Below are 22,554 nucleotides of genomic sequence, written 5' to 3' on the forward strand. Positions count from 1 at the left end.
TTCCATCTGCATTAACACATGTTCATGTCTGATAGATATTAAATACTTTACACCTTCTGCCATATTTTGAATTTTTTATAATTTTTTTCATTTCTTTTACCACTCACACATTTCAAAGTATTGTCAACATTGCTTTGTCTCTGATTTCTTAACATTTCCCTTTTATTTTCTTGGAGACTGGGTTGTCATCTCGCACTATTATATTCAATCAGCTGTCATTAACATAACCACTGTAGCTTTTCTAGTCCAGGGGTCAGCAAACTTTTCCTATAAAGGGCCAGATTGTAAATATTTTGGCTTTGGGGGCCATAAGGTCTCTGTTGCAACCATTTAACTCTGTGGTTGTAGTGCAAAAGCAGCCAGAGACAGTACTTAGACGAATAGGTGTGGCTGTATTCTAATAGAACTTTACAAAAACAGGTGGCAGCTGAATTTGGTCCAGAGATCCATAGTTTGCTGACCAGTCTTCTAGCCTAGTCTAATCTAGTTGGTCTTTATCATAAAACTGTAGGTTGTCAGGATTGGAGGATCACTTAAAGATGATCAAATTTATATACTTCTTTTTATATCTGAAGAAACAGAGTATCAAAGATCTTAAAGTACTTTGGTCACAGAGCTAGAAAGCTGAAATCTGATGAAAGAAACCTAAATAGATCACCACTGTCATTTCTATTCACCATAGGACATAGATTTGCCAATATTTTGCTTCCGTCTTTGTGGCTTAACCTTTAATCTATGATTCTTGCTTTTGTTAACATCTTTTTTTCACTCTTCTCTCAACAAATAGTTTTCAACTTTATTAAAATACAGTTTTCTACAAATAAAGAGTTAGTAAGCAGTGCAGTATAACATTCAAGATCATGGTTTGAATTTAGACATTCCAAATTTCACTTTACCACTACTTACAAGTTTTATGAGCTATGGGAAAGTTACCTACCCTCTCTGAGCCTCTCCTCACCCACCTTCCATGCCATCAGCACAGTGATCTTTTTGAAACTCAGGTGTTAACCCTATACCTTAAGGGACTTCATTGTTTCTCTGTTATCCTTGGAGTAAAGTAAGATTCCTTAATGTGACATTAAACCTACTTCATAGCCTGTCTCCATATTCCTTTATGGTCTCATCAATGGCCACTTCCACTTCAGATCAGTGTTCTGGCCATATCTGTGTACTCATTATCATTTGTGTGTTATTCCTTCAGCTTGAGTCACCTCTTCCATCTTATCCACTGGAAGACTACTTATCCTTCAAGATCCATCTGTCTACCTAAAATGCCACTCTTATCTGTAGGTTTTCCTTATCTTTCCTACTTCCCAGTCAGCATTAATTTTCCATCATTTGTGTTCATATATCACTTTCTACATACCTTGAGCACATTTATTATGGTATCTATCATGATGAATTATAGTTATTGTGTTTATATTTATTAGTATTAGGTATTTTTCTAATAAGATTGTGCATACTTAAGGGAGAGGCCAGGTCTTTGAATTTTGTGCCTCTAGCATCTAATATATTGGCTTTAGTAATATTTAAAAAATTTTTTCAAATTCAATTTTAATTGAATTGAGTTGCCTCTGTGATTAACTCAGTGCCAGTGAGGCTCAAAGTACTCAGTCCAGCCAGATCATTGCAGCTACATTATTTTTCAGATTCCATTCTGTCCTTCCTCTGATCCAAGCTGTTCAGTTTACCAAATATGACCACTTTTGTCTTATTATTATCTAAGAACTTATGACACCTTCTGTTATCTAGATTTTTCTAAATTCTTCTACTAGTTATTCAGTAACTCTATATTTGTCCTCACTGTGCTTAACCAAAATTTTAACTAATTCCAACCTGGATTTCCTTCTTTAGTCAATAAGCCTCCCCTAAATAGGTTTACTTTCCCCACAGATGACTTTGACAGGCCTTCTTTCTGACTCACAGGGTCCTCTTTTCTTTTTCTATTGAAATCCAACCCATTTCTATTGTCCATCTTCCTTCATACAACCATTCTTTACTAATATTGTTGATATTTGTATCTTCATTCTCTGAACCTGAAACCTGAATTATGCAGTTGAGGCTTCTCACATCATGTAGAAATGAACTATTACTGTTTGGCCATTTATTTATTTCATATTATCATTGCTGATTATTCAGTATTTGTTCAATAAATGACTGATTGAGTCTCAGGAGTCCAGTAAGAGAAGAGAGAATCTCTTTTCCTTTTCAAGGTCACCTGACCTTCAGAATAACTTTTGCACCTCATTCCCTGTGCTCGTTCATTTTTTTTTTTTTTATCTAAGACATTCTAATTGTGTACTTGTCTTGTACACAATAAGGAATTAACAAATCATCATAAGACATATCCACTGCTCTCCTGGAACAAATACTTGAATTATTTTCACAGACTTTATATATATGTTAAGTAATTAAATATTTTGAAAATGTGTTTTGAAATTCTAAGAAAGAGGTGGATTATTTAGGCTTAAATAATTGAGTTTCTGTAAGTAAATGAGATTAGAGTAGTAGGGTAAGTTTCTAGATGGGCAGGGAAGGTCATATTGTGGGAAAAGATAAAAAGAGAAAGTACCTTGGTCGATCCTTGAAAATCCAAACTGTTAGGTTTTCCATGGATCATTAAGAAAAATCTATATTTGTATACAGATTTATAGCCTGTATTTCTTGTTCTTATTTAATTTTAATAAAATATATTTTAATACTAAAGCTGGATGGATTTTATTAACATAAATAACCTATATTTTACTTAAGTTGTATAGTTTATTTAAGTACATACAATTACCTAATTACAGTGATCTAATTTTAATCTATTTTCAGTCATGGATTGATTAAAGTAAGCTAAGCGTTAACTCAGAGTTTCTTAGAATCAGCTCAAACTAAATCTTTTCACTTAGAATCAGATCTGAGCTTGGAGCTTGGGCATACTTCAGAACTTCACATCTCTTATAGACTTTCATTATTCTCAAAAGATTCCTACCTTTACTTCTCTCAAGTGGCAGTGTCTTCACTGTCACTGTTAATTTGTCCACTGTATTCTCCCACACTATTCCTTAACCTATTTACTTCTCCTTCCATTCCATTTTGTTTTTCTCCAGATTCAAGTTCATATTTGAGATCAGATGGTATCAAACCTCTTTTATATGTATCATTGCCAATGTTTTTGTCCCACTGATGCATATTTATCTCTTCCAGCAGAGGAGCCATTAATTCTTCTGATTTATTCCAGGTTTCAAGACATGGCCTGAAATAGACGCATTGCCTCCTGAACAGGACATTTCTATAGAAGAAACATCTCAGGGAATAATAAAGAAAAAATCCATTAAGTTTGGTCACTTGGATGTCACGTTTGGAGAAACTTTGGAATTTGAGGGCAGGAGACAGCAAGAGCAACAGAAGAAACCTCTCAGGCAAATGATGGCCTCACACAAAAAAACCATCAGTGAAGCTGGAAACCAGACAAGTCTTGAATTAGGGAAAGGCTTATTTATAAATACAGTTCTTGTTAGACAACAAAGTGCTCCTGTAGAAAGGATACCCAATATATATTATACTTCTGGGGGAGATTTTAAACAGAATTTTGATCTAATGAGATGTTTCCAGATTTACCCAGGAGAAAAAGCTCATATTTACAGTGAATATGGAAAAAGCTTCAACCAGAGTCTACATCTTACTGAACACCAGAGAATTCATACTGGTGAGAAACCTTACAAATGTAATGAGTGTGGGAAAACCTTCAGCCACAGATCATCCCTTCTTTCCCATCAGAGAATTCATACTGGAGAGAAACCTTACAAATGTAATGAATGTGAGAAAGCATTTAGCAGTAGTTCAACCCTTATCAAACATCTGAGAGTGCATACTGGAGAGAAACCCTATCAGTGCAAGGAATGTGGTAAAGCCTTTAGCCAGTGTTCAACCCTCACTGTACATCAGAGAATTCATACTGGAGAGAAACTCTATAAATGTGGAGAATGTGAGAAGGCCTTCAATTGTAGAGCAAAACTTCATAGACATCAAAGAATCCATACAGGTGAGAAACCCTATAAATGTAGTGAATGTGGGAAAAGTTACATCCAGTTTACATCCCTGGCTGAACATCAGAGGCTTCATACTGGAGAACAACTGTGTAAATGCTTGGAATGTGGGAGAAACTTCACTCGCATCTCAACCCTTATTGAACATCAGCGTATTCATACTGGACAAAAACCATATCACTGTAATGAATGTGGGAAAGCCTTCAACCAGTATTCATCCTTTAATGAACATCAGAAAATTCATACTGGGGAAAAACTTTACACATGTGGAGAATGTGGGAAAGCCCTTGGTTGCAAATCTAACCTTTATAGGCATCAGAGAATTCATACTGGAGAGAAACCCTATCAGTGTAATCAGTGTGGAAAAGCTTTCAGCCAGTATTCATTCCTAACTGAACATGAGAGAATCCATACTGGAGAGAAACTCTATAAATGTATGGAATGTGGGAAAGCCTACAGTTACAGATCAAACCTTTGTAGACACAAAAAAGTTCACAATAAAGAAAAACTCTATAAATGGAAGGAATATGGGATCAGAGAATTTCTTAGAGGAGAAAAGCCCTGTGAGGTTTAATTCATCTCTCAAATAATTTAAGATTTCTCATTGGAGAATAATCAGGAGAATAATAAATAGGGCACAGACTTCTGATAGATCAAGTCTTTTTTTTTTCTTCTTCTAGAGAAAATAGTTACCATTAAGTAATGGTAAAATTAATCAACGAATATTAAGAGCACTGACTTGTCAAATTTTATAAGAACCAGTAAATTCTAAGGTTTCTAAAAACATAAAAATTTTAAATTCATAGAAAAATGTAAAAGTCCTAAGTTTAAAAAACATGAAAATAATGGAATGTAAGTTTTATTTCCTTCATTAGATTTTATTCCCTTTCTAACAGTAATCTTCAATATGAATTTTCTTTTAAAAATAGTCATTGAGTTATTAATAACATGAATAAGTATGGAGCCTTATTTTCTAAAATGACAGACAGATGTAGGACATGCTTTCTTTCATAAAGAGAAACTAAAAATAGAAAGGACTTCTTTAAATTTAGATTTTCATATGGAAATAATCAAGCTCACTTTTTATGAACTGCCTCACCAGCAATCTATACTTATACATATATGCACATAAATGTGTGTGTATGCATGTGTATATATACACACACAGAATTTTGGATTATATGTATATTTTTCCCAAAAGTCTTTGATGATTAAAAAATGTGGTTTTATTAATTTAGAATTTAGTTTTGAAAATTAAAGTTTTGCCCAGTGGTGTCTCTTCCTTTTCCTTATATTATTTTTTATATGATATGATTGCTGAATAGTCTTTAGAAGTTGGAGTAAACTGAAACAAATGGAGAGACTGTCATGCAAATACTCTCTTATAGGTTGCAGAAGGGATATATTTCCAGAATCTGATTATACACCTGGTAGCTCATTAGAGCCAGGAGAGATTTTAATTTAGTTTATTTATAGCCTTTCATTTTCCTAATGAAGAAATTGAGCTTATTGAGTAGCGTTAAGACTAGAATCTAGGTCTTCAGTTTTCTGTGGTAATTTTAGGTTCATTTCCAACCTCAAGTCCCAAGAGTCCAAGTCCCAAAGCTATTTGTTTTGTAAACTGGATAGGCACATTTGCATTAATTTAATCAGTTTTATTTTTATGTTTGACAAGTTCCCCCTGACTTTAATCTTAATAATTGACTTAAAATCATGTTTTTCCTTTTTATTATATGTCCCTAATTATACCTGCTGTTTTAGTAACTGTACATAAATCCTGAAACCCAGCTGAGGTACGGATGGTGAAATTGCATTTGGGGGTTTCATGTACAAGATTGCCTTTTTGTTTATTTTTGTTTACACATCTTTTAGGACTTCTTTTGTGTAAAGTGATACATGAATATTTTATTATTAAACATTCTAATCATCAGTTAAAACTGGTTATCCAAACATTTTCCGTGTTTTTTAGAAAGATTTCATTTTCCCCTGGGCCTACTTCCTCCAATTTTATATTTTACTTTCACGATTGGTATCATTCAAAAAATTGTTTTAGTAAAATTATGTAGAACTCTCTATCTGAGAAAGGTTTTAGAATTAAACTCAAGCATTCAGCATTTGACTTGTCTTAGCTCATTAGAAAGTGTTTTCTTGGGAATTCCCTAGTGGTCCAGTGGTTAGGAGTCAGTGCTTTCACTGCCAGGGCCCTAGTTCCATCCCTGGTCAGGGAACTAAGATTCCGCAAGCTGCATGACACGGCCAAAAAAAGTGTTTTCTTATATATTTAAGTATATTTATAAGGAAAATGAAGATTTTAAACCCCAGTTTTTAACATCATACAGAGCCACTTGCAAGATATTCTAGATAAAAACATATTTGATTACCCAATAGCAGTGACCAAACTTAGTACGAAGATTTTGGTTTCTAAATGCCATTTCCCACTAAAAGGAACTAGGGCTCCTTGGAGAAATGGCTGATTCCATATTTGGAACATGGAAAATGTAAGGTATGCCTGGAATATTTTTAATGAAACAAAGCACGCAGAGACTAATGGGATAATGTCAGAAGGACCTGGGGGACAATTTAAAGGAGCTCCCACAGGTCAAATTTAGGACAATTTAAACATCAAAAAGAATAATCACAGTAATTGGTTATAACATGTTAAGTAAAATAAAATGAGCCTATAATGAAAAAATAGAGAAAAAAAAGAAAAGCTCTTTATGTACTTATTTGAAGAATGTCATCGTTCATTGTACATGGAGTGATAGATTTAGAAAAATCACCATCTTACAACCCTTACTGTAATTAAATCAGGCATGTTCAATGGATGGGGAAACCCTATTAGGTGAAAAAAAATTAACAAACATTATTTACATGATGTCAAAAGATCACAGATACCAATTGCAAAGGAAAGATATGCCTTTATAATGGAGAGATCTTGCTATCAAACTTAATTTCTCTACTAGTGGGACAACCTGACATGTGACTCGTGACAAGATGCAGTATGAAGTACACATGATCATTGTGATGTATTCTTGCCAAAAAAATTTTGATGAAAATCTAATTAAATCTCTTATCTAGACTGATCTTCCTGTCACAAGAAATACAAGGAATAGAGGAACAAGTTGAATTACATAGTAAGGAATTAAACCCAGAATGTGAGTTACTACACATGACAGCTTGTCTGGACTTTTCAAAAAGCCAATGTAATAAAACAAAAAATGGAGTCTTCTAGATTAAGACACTCGAGATATAACCAACTGCAAGGTGTGACTCTTATTTGGGATCTGATTCAGAAAAATCAGAACAACTGTAAGGACATTTGGGGAGACGCTTGGGGAAATACGAGGTTAGAATTGGTATTAGATAATGTGGTATGTTTAATTTTCCTAGGTATAATGGGGGTATTGAGGTATAAAGGACAATATCCTTATTCTTAGGAGATGCATGCAAAAGTTTTCAAGTTTGAAGAGTCATGATGTTTGCAGCATATTTCAAATAAATATGTCAAAATTAGTCAACTGTTGTTGACTCTGTGGAGGATATAGTTATGTTCATTGGTCATTCTCTAAACTTTTCTGTATGTTAAAATTTTAATAAAAAATTGAGGCAAAATGTGATTGGAAAAGTGATGAATATGAAACTTCCAGTCAATATTCTTCCTTTGTACTTATAAATTTCCTGTTTGAGAGTTTATCCCATATGGATATAATCATTGGAAATAACTTTGGTTGGTTCTGGTTCCACCTTATGGAATAAGCACACACCACCTTATATCTCCCACTAAATCTGACTAAAAATCCTAGAGAATGCATGAAGCCGCTGCCTGAGGATCCTGAAAAGTAATGGTAGCAGGCAGATTTGGGAAGGAAACCAGATTTTGAAATAAGGCCAGTCTGGCACTCCCAGACATTCCTGTGGTGAGGACACTGGTGGTTGAACAGACATCTAAACCTCTGAGAGAGGAGAACCCTTATCTCTGGTCAGAGGAACTGTGGGCCAAAAGGTTGGAAGAATCCCCACTGCTTTTCTTCTCTTACTATCTTTTTGCTACTTGGACCTGGAGGTAGATATATCCATTAGGTGTGTACCAGAGAGGAGAACCTAAAGCCTTGGTATTTTAACCAGAAAACCAGGAATAGAAGTGGCCCCTGGGAGCTGGAATGTGTCAGGGTGGTGACAGAAAAGAAAACTCAGGAAAGCCATCTCATAAAGTTGTGTATATAATCCCAGACTCACCCCTGATCTGGACCCAGAGTCTCATTCAAAACGCACAGGATATAATGCAGAATTGCACAAAGTATAAAAATCAGGAAAATTGCAACAACTCATAAGGAAAAAGAAAACAGGCACTGCCCCAAGATGACACAAATGTTGAAATTATAAAGTAGGTGTTATAAAAATGTTTCCAAAAATGTGAGCATTCTTGAATGGAAACTTCAAAATTCTCAGCAGGAAAATAATATATTAAAAGGAACCAAATGGAAATTTTAGAACTGAAAAATACAGTCACAAAATTTACCAAAAAAAAAAAAATCATTGGAAAGACTTAGTAGCAGAATAGAGATGACAGGGAAAAGAGTCAGTAAACTGAAGATAGGTTGACATATATCCAAACTGAACTAGAAAGAGAAAAAAATACATGATCATATCAATTGATGCAGAAAAAAATTTTGACAAAATTATCCATTTATGATAAAAACTCAGAATATTACAAATAAAAGAGAAATTAATCTAATAAAGGACATCTACCAAAAACTCACAACTAACATCATGCTTAATGGTGATCAAGTGTATGAGGTTAAGATCAGGAACAAGTCATGATGTCCACTCTGAACACTCCTAACTGACTTCATACTGGAAGTCCTTGTAATGCAATCAGGCAAAAAAAAAAGCATTCAGTTTATAAAGGAAGAAATTAAATGGCCTCTATTTAAAGATGACATGATTGTCCCAAGGAATCAACAAGAAAAGCTCTTAGAACTAATGAGTTTAACAAGGTCACAAGATACTAGATTAACATGTAAAAATTTTTGTATTTGTGTACTCGCAATGAACAATTAGAAAATGAATTTAAACAAGATACTGCATTTGCAGTAACTCTGAAAGGAAAAAAGTGGAAAGTAAAGAAATATTGTACATAGATAAAAATACTGCAAACTACAAAATGTTGATGAATGACAAAGATCTAAATAAATGGAGAGACATACCATGTTTACAAGTTGGAAGACAATATAGTTAGTATGGCAGTTTTCATCAATTTATTCTACAGATTTAACGCAATTTGAATAAAAATTTCAGTAGAATTTTTTTGTAGATACAGACAAGCTGATTCTAAAATTTAAGTGGGGAGGCAAAGGAAATAGGGTAGCCAAAACAATTTTGAAAAAGCAGAAAAACTTGAAGGACTCAAAATACTCAACTTTAAGTCTTACTACAAAGCTACAGTAATAAAGACACTGATATTGGTGAAAGAATAGATTAATGGGACAGAAAGAGAGTCCAGAAATAGACTGGTTAAACAGACTGGTACATCCATATATTAGAATACCATTTAGCAATAAAAAAGTATGAACTGTTGATACATTCTACGTGGATGAGTGTCAAAGGCATTATGCTATGTGAAAGAAGCCTGTCACAAAGCTTATATGCTATATGATTTCATTTATATGGCACTATGTAAAAGGCAAAAACTATAGGCACAGAGACTAGATCTGTGGTTACCAGGGACTAGGGGTGAAGAGAGGGTTTGACTAGAAAACAATAGCACAAGAGAGTTTTCTGGGGGATAGAACTGTTATATATCCTGTTTAGTAGTACTTACACGGATCTATAGTGTGAAAGTGTTAAAACTCATAGAACTCTAAGAAAATGCAAATTTATTGTATGTAAATTTTAAACATAGTTTTTAAAAACAAGAAAAACATTTGTGTCTGTTCAGGACCTGTGCGTTTGTGTGTGTCTGCATGATGTTGCATTATACTATGGGTGAACAATGGAGGAGCTAGGCATTTCAAGACCAACGAGGTGAATCTTGTGCCTTAGTTAATATGACAAAAGCAACCAAGAGAAAAAAAACATGAGTCTGAATTTATATCAAAATTCACAGCTAATGGAAAAGTGAAGTTGGTATAGAGTTCACGTGTAACCCTTCAAGGCCACACCTAATGAGGAAAAGTGAAGGTAGAACAGAAATCTTACAAGTGAAGGATATCACGGCCCATATGGGAAAATGCTAGGGTTTACAAGTGAAGCTACAGAAAAACTTTGTGAAGATGTTTTGGTTTCAAACACAATTCTAATAAATAGAAGGAAAATTGTTTTCAGAATCAAAAGACTTGAGTTAAAAGAGCTAGTTTTTACCACTCACTATTGTGAACTTGGGAAAGTTTGATACCCTTTCTGGATCCTAGTTTTATATATCTGTAAAAATAACTATATACACATATAGATAAGTAGATATATAGGTATGGACCAGATGAGTTGACAGAATATTTTCATTTATATCACTGAAATATCCTAAACCAAAGAAAACTGCCTCACCTGCCTATGTTTCTGCTGAGTGATTTCCACTCATTATTGTACCAAGAAGTTCCTACATTGAATCCCCGGCAATTAGTTACTTAATGCAAGAAGCTTTCTCACTTTTATTGATCTACATCCTGTGTCCCCTAGTGAATTCGTTCTCCCATTCCCTATCCCAACCCTTGCTCTTCCCTCTTATAAGAAAGATCTTTAAAGAAGACTGTGGCAGGATAAGTGAGAATAAACCTTGTCAGAATGAATGCAGGATGAAAATAACACTTTCTCTCAACCCTATAATTAGTACTTAGGAGGTCCTGGTGTAAAAGATAAAGAGTTGTATGATGAACACCAAACAAGGTGCTGGTGCCCTTTTTATGTCTTGTTGGGAGAGTAACTTGTAGAGAGATTAGTTTGCTTCATGTGATTACTTGTAACACTGTTTGCTACGATAGCTTTGTATTGTGCTCCACCCACTTCCCCCAGTTATTTCTTCCTTCAACCACAGAAGTCATATTTACCACACCAGAATTAACAGATATTTTAAAGGGCTTTATTTGTTAAATGTGTTATAAGTTATACTTAATAACTTATTATATAGTTTTATAGCTATAACATAATTATAATATTGCTATATTATATAAATTATATTGATACTTAACAAAGTTAATGAAGAAGCTGAAACTGGAGATGCACTCTGAAAACCTAGACTGGGATCAAAGTTGAACTACCTTTAAAAGGCAGGAGAAAAAAAAAAAAAAAAAAAGAAAAAAAAAAAAAAAAGGCAGGAGAATCCATGCTTATCTTGGAAAAAGCTGCTCCCTCTGGAAGGAAAATTGGTTTCTTAGGGTCAGCATAACACTGCCCCTATAAGACAAAGAGGCAATCTGCTCCCACCTACAACAAGTGAAGAGATGGAAGATAGCAAGTGTAATGGAACCCAGGGAAGAATTTGCTCCCAGAGGAAAAGAAAGGCAATATCACTCTCCTTGGGTCTGGGATCCCAGCACAGCAAAAAGTTTATAGGGTGAAAGGCTATCCCAAGCAGTGCAGCTCCCTATTCATCCTCAACCTAGCATCAATATGAAATATCCTCCTCTTGATCTAGAATGTGTATGGCTCTGCAACTTGAGCTCCAAAACAGTATTGGTGATAGCTGTGCTGTAATGAACTGCATGTATATCATACTAAGCATTTATTAGTGTTGTAGATGTGAGTTGTTTCTGAAATGTCATAAGTCATTCAATAGTGACTTAAAAGTTATACAATAATTTGAGTCCTGTAGCATGTAGCTGATCTAAGATTCACCATGGAAGACATTGTATAATGATCAGGAATCAGAAACCAGCAAACTTCTGGGGCTAGATAGTAAATATTCTAGGTTTTGTGGACCAAGAGGCAAAATCAAGGATGTTATGTAGATACTTATATTTATTGTATTGCAAGAAAGAAACAAATTTCCACAAATTTTTAATGATGAAATTCAAAACACAACAATTGAGTACAGTTGTTATATTTTACAAATCTTTTGTGGGAGGGAATAACTGTTTTGCTTAAAGTTAGTATTCCCTATCATTAAAATTGACTATACCAAGATAATCCAGTGGGAATAGTCTTTCAACAAATGGTGCTGGGACAACTGGATGCAAAAGAGTAAAGTTGGATCCCTACCTCACCATATATGAAAATTAACTCAAAATGTATCAAAGGCCTAAATGTAAGAGCCAAAATGATAGAACTCTTAGAAGAAAATATAGGCATTAATCTTTGTGACCTTGGATTAGGCAGTGGTTTCATAGATATGACACCAAAACCACAAAAACAAAAGAAAAAAATGCATAAATTGAATATCGCCAAAATTTAAAATGTCTGTGAACCAAAGGACACCATCAAGGAAGTACAAATTTGGTCCATAGAATGGAAGAGAAATTTTGCAAATTATATTATCTGCTAATGTACTGTCTAGAATATATAAAGAACTACTACAACTCAATAATAAGACAAATAACTCAAATAAAAGTGGGGAAATTATCTGAAAAGATATTTCTCCAAAGAAAATATTCAAATGGCCAAAAACACATGAAAATATACTCAACCTCATTAGCCATCAAGGAAATGTAAGTCAAAACTACAAGGAGATTCCACTTCACACCCACGAGGATGGTTAGAATGAAAGAGAGGTAATAAAAAGTGTTGACAATCATGGAGAAAAATTGGAACTCTCATACACTTCTGGTTGGAGTATAACATGGTGTCACCTCTTTAGAAAATAATTTGACATTTTCCTGAAAGCTTAAATATAGAGTTACCATATGACTCAGAAATTCCACAGCTAAGTATATACCCAAGAGAAATGAAAACATACATCCATTGAAAATTTTGTACCTGTATACTCATTATTCACAACAGTCAATAAATGGAAACAACCGAATATTCACCAACTGATGAATGAATAAGTGAAATGTGGTATATTCATGCAATGGAATATTATTTGGCAAGAAAAAGAAGTGAAACACTGATATTCTACAGTATGGATCGACCTTGAAAACATTGTGCTAAGTGAAGGAAGCCAGTCACAAAGGATCATGTATTGTATAGTTCCATTTATATTTGATGATCAGAATAAGCAAATCCATAGAAACAGAAAATAGATTATTGGTTGCCAAGGGCTTGGATGGTTGGAAAAATATGTGGTGACTGCTAATGGATACGGAATTCGTTTTTGGATGATGAAAATGTTCTACAATTGATTGTACTAATGGTTGCACAACTTTGAAATATACTAAAGAGCATTGGATTGTACACTTTAAACGGATGAATTGCATGGCATGTGAATTCTGTCTTAGTAAAGTTGTAAAAAATTGACTGCAAATGCTTATCTGTTAATGTTGATCTATAATGAAGTTTTATGTATTTCATCTTTGAAAATGTTCTTTCACATTTAGGTATTGCCAAATACAGATATCAGTCCATGAGCACATGATTTTATTTTTTTAATTTTTTAAATTAATTTTTATTGGAGTATGGTTGCTTTATAATGTTGTGTTAGCCTCCACTGCACAGCAAAATGTATCAGCCATGCACATACAGATATCCCCTCCCTTTTGGACTTCCCTCCCATTTAGGTTACTACACTGCACTAGGTGAGTTCCCTGTGCTATACAGCATGTTCCCATCAGTTGTCCATTTTATACATAGTATCAATAATGTATATTTGTCAATCCCAGTCTCCCAATTTGAGCATATGATCTTAATTGCACATATTCATTGCTTGAAAGTCATTTATAATCCGTTAGATTATTCGTTTGATATTTTCCTTTCAACGTATCATTACACTGAAGATTATTTCCAATAGAAGACTAGGTAGATGCTCCTCCATTGTACTGTTAAATGGATTTTGGAATACGGAAATTTCCTTTGTACCTGCACTGAGATCCAAAAAAAAAAGCACTGCTGAACTGAAGTTTGTGCTCAGAAACTATATCTGCAGAGAATATTTGTGGGAGTGGAGATATCACTTTTTCTTTTAAATTTTGACAGCATGGAACATGTATAAAGCACCTTAACATTACTTGTGATTCAAATATTAATTGTTGTTGAAATGACTTTACAGCAGAATAAATTTTTTTAACATCTTTATAGGAGTATAATTGCTTTACAATGGTGTGTTAGTTTCTGCTCTATAACAAAGTGAATCAGCTGTACATACACATACACCCCCATATCTCCTCCCTCTTGCGTCTCCCTCCCACCCTCCCTATCCCACCCCCTCTAGGTGGACACAAAGCACTGAGCTGATCTCCCTGTGCTATGTGGCTACAGCAGAATACGTTTTTTTTTTTTGTTTTGTTTGCGGTACGCGGGCCTCTCACTGCTGTGGCCTCTCCCGTTGCGGAGCACAGGCTCTGGACGAGCAGGCTCAGCGACCATGGCTCACGGGCCCAGCCGCTCCGCGGCATGTGGGATCTTCCTGGACCGGGGCACGAACCCGTGTCCCCTGCATCGGCAGGCGGACTCCCAACCACTGCGCCACCAGGGAAGCCCCAGAATAAGTTTTACATATTTTTACATATAAGCTCTCACTTGCCTTGTAATTTTAGGCAATTGAATTCATTGAGGAACATTTATTAAGTTTGCAGCAAAAGCTAATTTCCAAAGCCATGCCGTGTTTAAAATAGTGATCGAATACAATTCACTTTCAGAAAAATTTCATCCCCAGCCTTGAGGTGAAAAAAATTGCAATAAAACTTCACTACTGCTGACATTTAACTGCTATGTAGCAGAGCAAGACAGGGTATTCAGCTTCTATTTCTGAAAAAAAAAAAATCACGGAACTGACAATAGTTAAGTCCACAAGAGCAAGTAAAGTTCAGTGTTGCCACTACTTGTTCAATAAGACATGATAAGCTCAAATATTTTCTGCATGTTACCTGCTGATGAATATCCACAGGTTTAAAAAAACTTACATTTTCACAAGCTTTGTAAGTTTGTTCAACTAAGCCTCCTTCTGCTCTTTACATATTTTTACTATCATCAGCTGGAACACAGCAGATTCCACTTCAGGTTATCCTGAGCATTTTTTCAACTTTAAAAATATTCTGGTTTGTTTATAGTTGTTCCACACAGACTATTTATAGAGGCTGATTCTTCAGTTGTTTTAAACGCAATAGTGACTCATCAAATAAACAACAATCAAGCAGTGTCACTGACATCTGTTGATTCATCAAGAGCCAAGGAAAACCACTTAAAACTATATGCCTTGGGACTTCCCTGGTGGTGCAGTGGTTAAGAATCCGCCTGCCAATGCAGGGGACACAGGTTCAATCCCTGGTGCAGGAAGATCCCACATGCTGCAGAGCAACTAAGCCCGTGTGCCACAATTACTGAGCCAGTGCCCTAGACCCCGTGAGCCACAACTACTGAGCCTGTGTGCCACAACTACTGAGCCCATGCACCTAGTGTTCCATAAGAAGAGAAACCACCACAATGAGAAGCCCGCGCACCACATGAAGAGTAGCCCCCTCTCGCCACAACTAGAGAAAGCCCGCATGCAACAACGAAGACCCAATGCAGCCATAAATCAATAAATCAATCAATAAATTTATTTTTAAAAACCCATATCTTTAACTGACTATTGACATTGCTCACAATGCCCTCAACTTTTTGAACAATTGTTCTCACTGAAAGGCTTAAACAAGTTTATTTTCTCTGGAAATATTTCTTTAGCTGCTGCAATTAAATGTGATTTAATTAATTTATCATCAGTAAACAGATTTCCTTGATTAGCTGACAAATGATCCATTCAGAAACTTACTTATGTTGCAGTGTCATTTTCAATTTTTAATTATCATGAAGAAATTATGCTGTGATGAGATATTCCATGTCAGAAATTCTTCTCTTCATTATTTCCCCGTGAGCAAGAATACTGTGTCTTCTCTCTTTTTTTTTTTCTTGCTCAGCCTGGCTAGAGGTTTATTAATTTTATTGATCTTTTCAAAGAACCAGCTTTTGGTTTTGTTGATTTTCTTTTTTGATTTCCTGTTTTCAATCTTATTGACTTCTGCTCCAGTTTTTATTATTTATTTTTCCTCTTATTTCTTTCCTTCTGCAATAAAGGTTTATATTGCTCTTTGTTTTCTAGTTTCCTCAGGTGAAACCTTGAATTATTGAATTATTAAACTTTCTTCTCTTGTAATATATGCATTGAAAGGTATAATTTTCCCTCTAAACACTTCTTTCACTGCATCCCACAAATCGGGTAACTTGCATTTTCACTTTCATTTAGTTCAAAGTACTTTTATTTTCTTTTGAGACTTTTCGTTTGACCCATGTGCTCTTTATAGAAGTGCACTGTTTAATCTCCAAATGTTTGGGGGAATTTCCAGCTGTCTTTCTATTATCAATTTCTAGTTTAATTAAGTTTTGCATGAGGGCGTACTTTGTATGATTTCTATTTTTTTTAATTTTTCAAGGTGCATTTTATGGCTCAGAATGTGGTCCATCTTGGTGACTATTTCATGTGAGCTAGAGAAGAGTATGTATTCTGTGTTTTTGAATGAAGTATTTTATAGTGTCCATTAGATCCAGTTGATTGATGGCGCTGTTGAGTTGATTTATGTGCATACTGAATTTCTGTCTGTTGGATCTATCATTTGCTGTTGTTGAGGTCTGTAACTGTAATAGTATATTTGTCTATTTCTCTTTGCAGTTCTATCAGTTTTTGCCTCACCTGTTTTGATGCTCTATTGTTAGGTGCATACACATTAAGGATTGTTATGTTTTCTTTGAGAATTTATCCCTTTATCGTTATGTAATACCCCTCTGTGTTCCTGATAATTTTCTTTGTTCTGAAGTTTGCTTTGTCTGAAATTAATATGGCTACTCCAGCTTTCTTTTGATTAGTGTTAGCATGTATATCATGCTTCATCCTTTTATTTTTATTCTGTGTGTTTACATTTAAAGTGAGTTTCTTGTAGACAATGTATAGTTGGGTCTTGTTTTTTGTCCATTTTCAGTCTCTGTCTTTTAGTTGGTAGATTTAGACTATTCTCATTGAAAGTGATTATTGATATCATTGGATTAATATCTACCATGTTTGTAACTGTCTGCTATTTATTGAACTTGTTCTTTATTTCTTATTTTCCCCTCTTTTCTGCCTTTTCTGATTTTAATTGAGCATTTTATATGATTCCATTTTCTCTCCTTTTTTAGCGTATCAATTGTACTACTTTTAAAAAAATTTTAGAGGTTGCCCTAGAGTTTGCAATATAGGTTTACAACTAATGTTGTGTTCACTTTCAAATGATACTATACTACTACTTCACAATGTAGTATTAAAACAATATTCTTGCATCCCTAATTACATTGCTGCCATGTATTTCACTTATCCATATGCAATAATCACTCAGTACATTGTTGTTCTTACTACTTCGGACAAACAGTTATCTGTTGGATCAATTAAGAATGAGAAAAATAGAAGATTTTATTTTACATTCATCTATTTCTTCTCTGATGCTCTGCCTTTTGTTATGTAGATCTGAGTTTCTGACCTATATCATTTTCTTTCTCTTCAAAGAACTTCTTTTAATACTTTGTTCAAGGAAGGTCTTCTGGTGACAAATTATCTCAATTTTTGTTTGTCTGAGCAACTCTGTATTTCTCCTTCACTTTTAAATAAGAATTTTACTGAATACAGAATTCTAGATTGGTGGGGTTTTTTCTTTCAGCACTTTGAATATTTCACTCCACTCTCCATGGTTTCATGGTTTGTTGTGAGAAGCTGATATCATTTTTCTTGTTCTTCTATAAATAATGTGTTTTTGCCTCTCTGGCACTTCCCCCTTTTTTTTGTTGTTGGTTTTCTGCAGTTTGAATGCCTAGGTAGGTGTTAGATTTGGGGGTATTGATCCTGCCTGTTCTCTGAGCTTCCTTGGTCTATGATTTAGTGTCTGTCATTTGATTTTGGTAAATTCTCAGCCACCATTACTTCAAATATTTCTTCTGCTCCATTCTCCCTTTCTTCTTCTGGTATTTCCATTATGCATATATTATACTTTTCATCTTAGATCTTCTTGGTCTTAGATCTCCTGTTCTATTTTGTGTGTGTGTGTGTGTCTGTGTGTGTGTCTGTGTGTGTGTGTGTGAGAGAGAGAGAGAGAGAGGTTATTTTTATTTTTACTGGGTAACTGTCTAGGAATAGGATTGCTAGGTCATGTTGGAAATGAATGTTTAACCTAACAGGAGGCTGCCAAACTGCTTGTCAACTAGTCGTTCCATTTTGCATTATCACTCCATATCCTTACCAGCACTTGGTATTGTCCAGGTGTATTTGTTTTGCTTATTTGTTTTTTTTTTTCATTTTAATCATACTAATAGGTTGGTAATATTATCCCATTGTAGTTTTTAAATGCATTTCTCTAATGAATAATGACTTTGATTATTTTTCACGTACTTATTTGCCATCCATTCATCTTCTTTAGTGAAGAGTCTCTTCAAATCTTTGCCCAGTTTGTGGGTTTCTTTGTTTAATGCTGAGCCTGGAGAGTTTGTATATAGTCTGCAAACAAATCTCTGTCAAATAATTGATTTGCAAATATCTTATCCCAGTTATGCAGCTTCACTTTTTATTTTTAAAGTGTCTCTAGCAAAGCAAAAGTAATCCACTGATTATATTAGAAGATCCAAGAACATTTCATAAGTAATAATAACCATTTTTTCTAGTGCTCCAGATTACTACATCTGAAATATAGTGTGCCATGTGGCAAATATGGAGCCGATATTAGAAGTCCATAAATCCTTTAATCCCTGTTGGCGCAGTGGTTAAGAGTCTGCCTGCTGATGCAGGGGACACGGGTTCGTGCCTCGGTCCGGGAAGATCCCACATGCCGCAGAGCGGCTAGGCCCGTGAGCCATGGCCGCTGAGCCTGCGCATCTGGAGCCTGTGCTCCGCAACGGGAGAGGCCACAACAGTGAGAGGCCCGCATACTGCAAAAAAAAAAAAAAAAAAAAAATTATAAATCATATCTAAGGAATTTTTACCTAACCCAATGCTACAAAGAATTTCTCCTATGCTTTCTTCTAGCAGTTTTATAACTATGTATTTTATATTTAAGTCTATGATCCACCTTGAGTTAATTTCTATATAGAGTGTGAGGTATAAGGCTTTTCTTGTTTATTGCTTCATTGATTTTTTAACTTGAGGTATAATTGACATATAATGCTTTATTGTTTCTCAGTTTAGCTTAGTTTTTGTTTGCACATGGATATCCAGCTGTTTCAGCACCATTTCTTGAAAAGAGCTATCCTTTCTACATTTAATTGCTTTTGTACCTTTTTATTTTTAAAAATATTTATTTATTTACTTTTGGCTGTGTTGGGTCTTTGTTGCTGCACGCAGGCTTTCTCTAGTTGCGGCGAGTGGGGTCTACTCTTCATTGCGGTGCACAGGCTTCTCATTGAGGTGACTTCTCTTGTTGTGGAACACGGGCTCTAGGTGCACGGGCTTCAGTGGTTGTGGCACGCGGGCTCAGTAGTTGTGGCTCGCAGGCTCTAAGAGCGCAGGCTCAGTAGTGTGGCAGACGGGCTTAGTTGCTCCGTGGCATGTGGGATCTTCCCGGACCAGGGCTCGAACCCGTGTCCCCTGTATTGGCAGGCGGATTCTTGACAACTGCGCCACCAGGGAAGCCCGCTTTTGTACCTTTAAAAAGATCAGTTGATTATGTATGTGTGGTTCTATCTCTGGGCCCTATTCTAGTCCACTGACATACCTTTAGAGGTATGTCTTAGTTGGGGCTGCTATAACAAAACAACAACAGACTGGGCTTATAAACAGCAGACATTTATTTCTCACAGTTCTGGAGGTCGGGAGTCCAAAATCAAGGTTCCTGGCCGCTTCCAGGTTCACAGATGGCCATCTTTTCCTTGTGTCTTCACATGGTGGGAGGTTTGAAGAAGATCCCTGGGACCTTTTTTTTTTTTTTAACATCTTTATTGGAGTATAATTGCTTTACAATGGTGTGTTAGTTTCTGCTTTATAACAAAGTGAATCAGTTTTACATTTACATATGTCCCCATATCTCTTCCCTCTTGCATCTCTCTTCCTCTCACCCTCCCTATCCCACCCCTCTAGGTGGTGAGACCTCTTTTATAAGGTTCCATTCATGAGGGCTCCAACCTAATGACCTAATCACCTCCCAGAGGCCTCACCTCTAAATACCATCACAATGGGGACTATGAATCTGGGGAGGAACACAAACATTCAGTCTCTAGGAGTTGGGTCTAGAGTGCCCTTTACTTAGGGCTAGAAGCTCCTGAGGCTGTCCTTCTAAGCCATCAACTGAATGCTTGGGCTTTCATCAAGGTCTCTTATCTCCAGCTATCTGAAACTTCAGTGTCTCCCAGCCTTGTGTCAACTCCAGAATCTTCATTTATTTCACAGCTCCCAGCTACTTGATTTTTTTTTTTTTTTTTTTTTTTTGCCCTTCCTCAGGCACTTTTTCACCACATATCTGCAGCATATCAGCCCAAAACTCGAGAACCCTGCAGACTTCTGGAGCTACATCTCTGTGCAGCTACCTTCTATTCTTGTAGTTGCACCACAAATTCCTAACACCTCAGCAGCTAGCTCTGATCTTTGATTTATGTCTTTTCAGCTCGGTAACACTGTTGTTTTCTGATTGGGCTCTTTTTCTCTTAACCATGGTCTGAAAAGTGCCTCCAGGTAAAAAGCTGGGCTATTAAGGGCTTACTTCTGTTTCCTTTCACTTGGGGATTAGAGTTCTGTGTTGCCTGTTGTCCAAAATCTGAAAAAAAAATGTTTTTCTAGAGGTATAGTTTCTTTTTCTTGGAAAGCCTAGTGTAGTAATACGTTCGTAATTGTGGATGGTAGTGTACATGTACAGAAGTAATCCTTAAATTACAATTTTGATAAATGCTATTAAAGAAAACCACCGACTATCACAAAAGCATTGATTAGAAAATTGTAAGTACTCCAGAGCATGGTATGAGGTCAGAGTGGGCTTCCTTGAGTAAATACTCTTAGGCAGAGATCTTGAGGCAATTGAGAAGCAGGACATGTTCTATGCAGAAAGAAGACTGTATAAGAAGGTCCTATTCCATTTTGTTCATTCTTTTTCCTCTTTGCATTTCAGTTTGGGAAGTTTCTATTCACTTATCTTCAAGCTCATTTATCTTTTCTTTGGCTCTGTCCAGTCTACTGTTGAACCCATCAAAGGCATTCTTCACTTCTGCTGCAGTGTTTTTGATTTCAGCGTTTTCTTTTGATTTTTTTTTAGAGTTTCAATCTCTCTGCTTATATCACCCATAAGTTTTTACATGTTGTCTACTTTCAATTTGAGTCATTATCATATAAATCATAGTTATTTTAAATTCCCTATGTGATAACTCCAAAATCTGTGTCCTTTCTGAGTCTGATTCTGACACTTGCTTTCTCTCTTCAGACTGTTTTCTCTTGCCTTTTAATTTTTTTTTTTTTTTGCTGTACACAGGCCTCTCTCTGTTGTGGCCTCTCCCGTTGTGGAGCACAGGCTCCGGACGCGCAGGCTCAGCGGCCATGGCTCACGGGCCTAGCCGCTTCGCGGCATGTGGAATCTTCCTGGACTGGGGCACGAACCTGTGTCCCCTGCATCGGCAGGCAGACTCTCAACAACTGCGCCACCAGGGAAGCCCTAGCATGCCTTGTATTTTTTGTTTCAAGCTGCACTTGATGTATATGGTAATAGGAAGTGAGGTACACAGGCTTTTGTGTTAATCCCTAGGAGCTGGGCTCCTAGACCTCTAATCCGCTGTAGCTATAGGTGCCAGAGGCTTTATTTTCCTCTAGTTTCCACGTGTGTGTGTGTGTGTGTGTGTGTGTGTGTGTGTGTGTGTTTTGTTTTGTTTGTTTTTTGCTTCCCTGTTGTCTTTGGGTTTCTTCAGAATTTCTTCTTAGGGAGAGTCTGTCTTGCAGCTCTCTCAATTGTAATCCACTATTTTTATACTGGGGCCCTAATGATGTGGTGGGAAGGTGTGGGGGAGGGGAAGCAATTCTGTAATCTCATGATTAGGGACTTCCCTGGTGGTCCAGTGGGTAAGACTCCGAGCTCCCGATGCGGGGGGCCCAGGTTCAGTCCCTGGTTAGGGAACTAGATCCCACATGCATGCTGCAACTAAGAGTTCGCATGCCGTACCTAAAAGATCCTGCGTTCTGCAACTAAAAAAAATCCTGCATGCTGCAGTGAAGATCCTGCATGCTGCAATGAAGACCCGGCACAGCCTAAACAAACAAACAAACAAATAAATAAATAAATAAATAAAATCTCCTGATTAAATCTGTTTTTTAGTGGGTCTGGGTCCCTGGGCTGTGACTTTCAGAGGCATTGTTAGTCTTTTCTTCCTCCCCCTAGAGAGGAGGCTGGAAGGGGCTGACTTTGTCTAATTGCCTTTCTCCAGGTCAGATAAGTTTCTGATCAAGTATTGCTCTTGAAAGCAGACCTCTATTTTA

At 36.0% G+C, this 22,554-nt stretch overlaps 1 protein-coding gene across 1 annotated transcript in view; it reads left to right on the top strand.

The window, feature by feature from the left end:
• The window catches only part of ZNF879 (zinc finger protein 879), a 57,878-nt gene extending 49,105 nt beyond the window's left edge, over positions 1-8,773 (top strand). Inside the window, exon 7 of the mRNA XM_049708450.1 lies at positions 3,648-8,773. Coding sequence (XP_049564407.1) covers positions 3,648-4,608 — 961 coding nt within the window. The 3' untranslated portion in view covers positions 4,609-8,773. The remainder of the gene's footprint in view (positions 1-3,647) is intronic.
• The last annotated feature ends 13,781 nt before the right edge of the window (positions 8,774-22,554 follow it).

The sequence above is a fragment of the Orcinus orca genome, chromosome 3, assembly GCF_937001465.1.
Source record: "Orcinus orca chromosome 3, mOrcOrc1.1, whole genome shotgun sequence".
Lineage (NCBI taxonomy): Eukaryota > Metazoa > Chordata > Mammalia > Artiodactyla > Delphinidae > Orcinus > Orcinus orca.